The sequence below is a fragment of the Babylonia areolata genome, chromosome 19 (assembly GCF_041734735.1).
Source record: "Babylonia areolata isolate BAREFJ2019XMU chromosome 19, ASM4173473v1, whole genome shotgun sequence".
Lineage (NCBI taxonomy): Eukaryota > Metazoa > Mollusca > Gastropoda > Neogastropoda > Buccinidae > Babylonia > Babylonia areolata.
In genome coordinates this window covers 32,851,749-32,859,248 of record NC_134894.1, presented here as the reverse complement: position 1 = coordinate 32,859,248, position 7,500 = coordinate 32,851,749, and the positions used below count along the sequence as shown (strand labels likewise).

The 7,500-nt window shown below is 42.6% G+C and overlaps 1 protein-coding gene across 3 annotated transcripts in view; it reads right to left on the bottom strand.

The window, feature by feature from the left end:
• LOC143293642 (calcitonin gene-related peptide type 1 receptor-like) overlaps positions 1-7,500 on the bottom strand; it is a 260,112-nt gene that overhangs the window by 11,099 nt on the left and 241,513 nt on the right. For all 3 annotated transcript variants that reach the window (XM_076604750.1, XM_076604751.1, XM_076604752.1), the window contains exon 10: positions 1,654-1,736. In XM_076604750.1, the coding sequence (XP_076460865.1) occupies positions 1,654-1,736 (83 nt within the window). The remainder of the gene's footprint in view (positions 1-1,653; positions 1,737-7,500) is intronic.

Genomic DNA, 7,500 nt, shown 5'->3' with positions numbered 1-7,500 from the left:
CGACCAACATCGACTTGCCGATGACTCTGTCGTGGTTCATGCATGCTGGGTATTTTCGTGTCTCCATAACCCACCGAACGCTGACATGGGTTACAGGATCTTTAACGTGCGTATTTGATCTTCTGCTTGCGTATACACACGAAGGGGGTTCAGGCACTAGCAGGTCTGTACATATGCTGACCTGGGAGATCGGAAAATTCTCCACCCTTTACCCACCAGGCGCCGTTACCGTGATTCGAACCCGGGACCCTCAGATTGAAAGTCCAACGCCTAAACCGCTTGGCTATTGCGCCCGTCATGCGGAATGAGGAAGGAGAGGTGGTGGAGATTGAGAAGGGGTCTCGTCCTTATTTTGACATTTTGTTTAGGAAAAACGTACATCTGTGCTGCTTTGGGACTTGTGTTACCACGAAGATGTATCCACCAACGGTGTAAAGGCCACAAGGTGCTTGGAATACAATGTGTGTGAAGTAATTGCTGCCAAGACGAACTGAAGACGGAAATACAGAATGGGCGAAGAGGTCAATGACTGAGAAATTATTCTGCTCGTAAACAATAAGCGCGATATGATGAACGTTTGAACTGTAAAATACAAGTTTGAAAAACGTATCATGGATTACAAGATTCAGCGCTATATAAATACTACTATCATTATCATCATGGTACGAAACATTCTACAGAAAAATACGGACCTCAACAGACGCAAAAAATGTTTGAATTCCGCCAAGCAGCGCCTGATATATATATATATATCAGATAAACAACACTTTTACTCACAAGAGTTCGGAGAGAAGAGAGAAAGAAAATAAAGTGTCTAAAAATGGATAAATAACTGCAGCAACAGAGAGCTGACAGGACGATAGATGAACAGGACACAAAGGAAGGCGACAACAGACGACAGGAGAAGAGGTGGGGAGGGAGCGACTTACTTGATTCCCATCCTCCCTCCCCTTCTAAGCAGACTTAGATTCAAGACTTCCAGCACGAAATAAAGCAAAAAGTTCATTATTTCAGCGCATTGAGCGCGTATTTCGTCCAATGAGCAGCCAACAATGAAGGTTGTCTTTTCACTTCCGTATTGCAATGTTACACTTTTTTTATGAAAAACCTATTTCCCACGTGTTAAACTATCCACTGATCTAAACGACAGGAAAGGAGACATGGAAAAACAATCTACGGAGGGGTTATGAAGAGCAACAACTAAAAAATCACCCCCCGTAAGGTCGTCTCGAACAATAGGTTAATACGGTGGCCATGACAACATCGCCTCTATTTGTGTGCTGGCTTACGTAGCGTGCTTCATCTCCATGACAACCCGTGTTTTTCTCGTTAGTAAAAGCGAACGTCCAGACAATCGCCATCGCTACAAGCAAACTAGTGTCTATTCAAGTCACCGCCATTTTAACATAAGTTAACAAAAAAATCCATGATGACACTTTTCTATACCAATGAAAGACTCAATTTTCATTTGAAAATGAAAGACAGACGGGCTGGAGGTAGACCGACAGACAGACGGACGCTTTGACAGTATAAATAGGCGGGCACACACACAGACAGATATGCTGACAATAAACAAGACTTATTCCGTGGGAGAAGGAAGAGGAGGAGGATGGGTGTGGACTATTTCTCTCTATAATTCGGCCTTGTGCTCACCTGTAGTTGCTGGGTTCGTTGGGGTGGGTGGTCAGCTGAGTCAGCAGAATCCGCAAGATGGAGAAGAGAAAGAACACGTTCACCTGCAACACACACACACACACACACACACACACACACACACACACACACACACACACAGAAAGAGATCAGTCTGCAGCGCTAAAAATAGGTATGACAGTCACTCGCATCCGACTAAAACCATCAGGACAGCATAGGTGGCAACTGCTGTCCCGACTATCTCGGCTAGAATTTGATTACAACTGAAAGTGCCTTGCCCAAGTAACATTCCCAATCACTCAGGCAAGAAGGGTTTTGAACAATCAGCGTTGGGATGGTTGCCTAAGGCCAGCTAGCCCCCAAGGTTGCAGCACTGCACTAAAGGCCAGTGCAATCTTGCCTCCTTGTCTGAGAGTCATATTTCTTCGTACACAAAAATCAGCTGATGACTTCCCATTGCAATGGAGAAACCATGAATCATATAGCTCTGACTCTGCTATTGGCCAAACTGAGCTTGTGTCAATCTCTGATATAAAAATACTGAGCCGTCAAGACATAACCAATCACATGCCACCACGGCAACGCGACAGAACGCAGACAATGACAAATGCGCAGCGGAAGAAAAAGACTGGTGCAGCACTCAACATTCGCTTCGTCTGCAAGACACGGGATAATTCTGTCAGAGAGACGATATTGACCAGTAAGAGACAGTGAAGATGGACCTTCAAGATTTGTTACTGCCACGACCTAATACTTAAATGCTTTGTATGTCTTGTTATCCTGGTTGTTTGTGTGCATGTGTTTGTATTGTGACGTGTTTTTTGGACGGATAAAATGCAATTTTAAACCAATCACATGAAAATCACCTATGAAACAAAATCGAGATAACGAGATATGGATAACAGATATCCTGTAGAACAAGGATATTGAGTCAAGATACCCTTTCGTACCATATCTTCCATAAACGTAGTTTCTTTCCGTAAAACAATGAAATCGTTTTATTTAAAACTGACCACCATTTATGTCCCAATGGATCACTGGGAATGTTCACCTTAAAGGTATGGATAACAAGCGTGGCAGCCAAATACAACAGAACATTTCTACACTCCAAAGTGTATCTGGGTCACAAGGAACTATTCATCCCAATCTAGCAAACAAATCCAATCACGAAAGAGAGCGCTGATTTGACTCATCAGTATATCGGACAGAAAAAAAATCAAATCACTTCACTGAACTTACGAACGATTCTGGCCATCTGCGTGCGCTCCGCATATCTTCGTACTCGCGCTGCGCACAAACCACTGCTCCTTTTTCCTATCACCACCCTCCACCTTTTCCATCCCCTTTTTCATCCTCTAAAATTTCCGGCTGCAACAAGAGATCCCATCTCGAGAAAGAAACTGCCGGTCCACACAACACTTTGCCTGGCTGAATTATACAAATGCATATCCTGAAGGTAGTCATTGACGACGTCCTCTCTCTCTCTCTCTCACACACACACACACACACACACCAGCACGCTGGCATGTAGACACACAAGTGTGCACATATACACATAATCGTTTCTCGTTCAATGGAAGGTCAAAGGGCTGTTTATCAGGAATCTCCTTTTCATCTGATGTGGACGTTTCAATTCACTTTAACATGCCTTCGAACAATGGCTACAAGTAGTTGGTGCACAATTTCTGTTGTGCTTAAGAAGACGTGTTTTTCACTCAAATTAGCACAAACAAAAAATAAATAAACGAAACTGACAATTCCGAATAGTGGATAGCTTCAAATCGGCTCTGGCAAAAGCCAGAAGCCAGTAACACCAACGCGTTGCGCACCCCCCATCGTCGCGTCTATGCCAGTAAATGGATGTAAAGCGACGTGTTGATCCAGATCCAGATCACATTGTGAAGCGTTTGTCAAGCAAACTGAACAGAACTTTTTTATCTCGTGCTCGCGCGCAGAGAGAGAGAGAGGGGAGGGGGGGGCAGATAAAACCTGAACTCGACAAATAATCACATCACAAAAAAGAAGCAAATGTTAAACAAATATCTATAAAAAAAAAAAAAAACTTGATGTCCTATTTTATCGTCCTACATTATAGCCCCTAGTGGTTACATTTTCATGCTTTGTGGGACCAAAAACGGATAAAGCAAAATGGTAGCACCTTATTTTAGTAACGAATCCGTATCACAACTGAGTAAAATAACCTACGAAATAATAATCGAAAACATTGAACATGGGTTACAACATCTACTAATGGTAACATCGTTTCATACATGCACAAAATAATGCCTGTAAAATAGGTTCCTTAATCTAGGATGCTAAAACAGGACTTCACAGTAAAAATGAAAAGCAAAGAAAACTTACACACAGTTCGCGGTCAAACTCTGAAACTCCGAAACAGAGAGCAGAGTCATGTCAACATGGAGACGGAGATGGCTCGAGAACAGAGAACCGAGCTCACGGGGAAAGCACGGGTTTTTCGTTGTATCGCTTTCGGCAAAAGAAAAGATGGTAAGGGCTGTGGATTCGAGAGCGAGAGAGAGGAATGTATTCACTGTGGCTGGGAAGGGAAGGGAGGGAAGGTTGCCCCCAAAACAAAAAGAACGGTTTGGTTTGTGGACTTGTGGAGAGAGAGCGAGGGAGAGAGAGACACACACAGAGAGAGGGAGAGAGAAACAGAGAGAGAGGGGGGTAGAGAGAGACAGAGACAGACACAGACACACACACACACACACACACACACACACACACACACACACACACAGAGCACGGTTATTTCCGAGGCCGTTCCAAAAATGGTCACGAGGAATGTCGGGCGAATACCCTAAGAATTTTTTTTTTTTTTTCAAAGCGTCACTTTGCACTTTCCTTTGAGGTCTGTATATTTCGCGTCCGCCTAGGAAGCGAGAATCTGAGCGTACTGGTTCGAATCACGGCTCTGCCGCCGATATTTTCTCCCCCTCCACTACACCTTGAGTGGTGGTCTGGACGCTAGTCATACGGATGAGACATTAAACCGAGGTCCCGTGTGCAGCATGCACTTAGCGCACGTAAAAGAACCCACGGCAACAAAAGGGTTGTTACTGGCAAAATTCTGTAGAAAAATCCACTTCGATAGGAAAAACAAATAAAACTGCACGCAGGAAAAAAAAAGAGTGGCGCTGTAGTGTAGCGACGCGCTCTCCTGGGGAGAGCAGCCCGAATTTCACACAGAGAAATCTGTTGTGATAAAAAGAAATACAAATACAAATTCAAATTTACGTTAAATGAAACAACATCAGCTATATCAAAGGTCAAGGAAGATATATATATATATATATATATATATATATATATATATATATATATCAAGGAAGGGATCTCTCTCTCTCTCTCTCTCTCTCTATATATATATATATATATATATATATATAGATATGTGTGTGTGTGTGTGTGTTTGTGTGTGTGTGTGTGTGTGTGTGTGTGTGTGTGTGTGTGTGTGTGTGTGTGTGTGTGTGTGTGTGTGTGAGGTCAATTAAGGAATAAGCGGTATTATTATTGTCACAGAATCAATATACGGTTTATTTATGTTTAAAGACGCAGTATGCAACTTACTAAATTTATGTTCAAAGATAGAAAAGACGAAACACAAGGAAGAAACGATCAATATGTTCACCAAATGTCAGTACTGAATCATCCCGACTTACTTTCATTCCAAATGGTCTTTGGAGAATGCTTACTGCAAATGAGCTAAGTTTGGGACATCCATTCTGACTGCTTTTTTTATTATTTCAAAAATTACATGTAAAATGATAAAAATATGGCTCTCACATTTCAGCCACTTAGCGTCAAGAGCACATAAAAGAACTCTTCTATTTTTTTGACGATCTCATCATTTTTGTTTCCAACAATTCTGCCCATTTTGTGTCACATGCACATGGACCTTTCCAACTCTACGGATCCCAACACCTAATCAGTTCAAGAATAAGCCCCTTAGTTGTCTAAAATCTGAAAATGGCATCAATTTGACACCAAAAACATTCAGCTTAAATGTTGTGAAACTACGTGGGTCTTTTTTTTCTTTTCTTTTTTTTTCTTTTTTACCAGAAAGGTATCAATGCGAGCTGGATGAAAGGAATTCGCAACGGTGCCAGACACTCTGATCCCATATTAGGAACTGCTAATTTGAAGCTCCTCAGCACCATCATTATGAGAGATATGAACCTGCATGCACACGCGCGGACTCTCTCTCTCTCTCTCTCTCTCTCTCTCTCTCTCTCTCTCTGTCACACACACACACACACACACACACACACACACACATACACGCGCGCGCGTACGCGCATACACACGCACATGTAGCATGGCATATTTGAACAGACGTCAAATGAAAATACAATTCACAATAGTAACAACACACACACGACAGGTTGCTCACACAAAATCTTTTTGGAACAGATATATACATACCACAGTGTAAAAAAAAAAAAAAGAAAATGATATTGAAAAAATATAAAGAAAAATAAAAACTTGAGCCTCATCTTTCTTATCACCGGTGGTGCTGCAAAACATCTTATTGTTTTCTCCATACAGCTATAAAAAGTACAAAACATGAAATACGATAATAAATCAATGCCGTATCGATTTTTTTTTCTCTTTTTTATAATTCGTTTTTATTTTTTTGCAAGAAAACAACAACTCGTTAACGATCAGGCTGATGGTCAACACCAAGCCTATGACGATGAGTGTCACCATCAGGGACAGATGTTGTGCTTGGGTGAGATGGGCAGTCTTTGTCGAGTGCCAAATGTTATATTCAGGATATGCTTTGGCGTTGCTTCCAATCTTCATCACAGTCTTTTTCTTCTCCTCCTCCTCCTCGTCGTCGTCGTCGTCGTCGTCGTCGTCCTTCTTCTTCTTCTTCTTCTTCTTCTTCTTCTTCTTCTTCTTCTTCTTCTTCTCCTCCTCCTCCTCCTCCTCCTCCTCCTCCTCCTCCTCCTCCTCTTCTTCTTCTTCTTCTTCTTCTTCTTCTTCTTCTTCTTCTTCTTCTTCTTCTTCTTCTTCTTCTTCTTCTTCTTCTTCTTCTTCTTCTTCTTCTCCTCCTCCTCCTCCTCCTCCTCTTCTTCTTCTTCTTCTTCTTCTTCTTCTTCTTCTTCTCCTCTTCTTCCTCCTTCTTTTTGCTCCTCTTCCATTTCTTCCTCTTCTTCATCTTCTTATTGTTATTTTCTCCTTCGCTCTTCTCCTTTCTCCTCTTCTTTCTCTTCCCCTTCCTTCGTCTTCTTCTCTCCAATCCTCATCTCCTACGCCTTCCTGTTATTTTTCCTCCTTTTCTTCATCTTCGTCATCATCATCTTCTTCTCCTTCTTCTTCTGGTAGCAATATCAAAACGTGTACTGACCAAGTTGACAGCCTAATCGTGATTTAGAGCCACGGGAGGGAGAACCGCTGTGTGTATACCCCCTGTCACCTGATTCTTTAGGCCAACAAAAAGGACTCGACTCCGTCCTGAAGTGATTACACAGGTGATGGGTAGTGGTGTTGAGAAGCCGGGGGAGTGGTGGGGGAGCGGTGAGGGGTGGGGGTTGGGATGGAACCGGGGCGTGAGCCTTTAAACTCCTCACATCGTCTTTCATCAAGGCACTGGGTAAAGATCTTCTCTTTAATTTTCCAGCCCTAAAACTAACGTCCTGTCCTTTCAATTTCACATTTGTAAAGCGCGTCGTGCGCAGAGCAGCGTGGTATGTAGGGCGTGTGCCGTGTGTGTGTGAGTTTTTTTTGTGTGTGTGTGTGTGTGTTTGCGTGTGTGAGTTTTTGTGTGTGTGTGCGTGTATGTGTGTGTGTGTGTGTGTGTGTATGTTTCGTGTGTGTGTG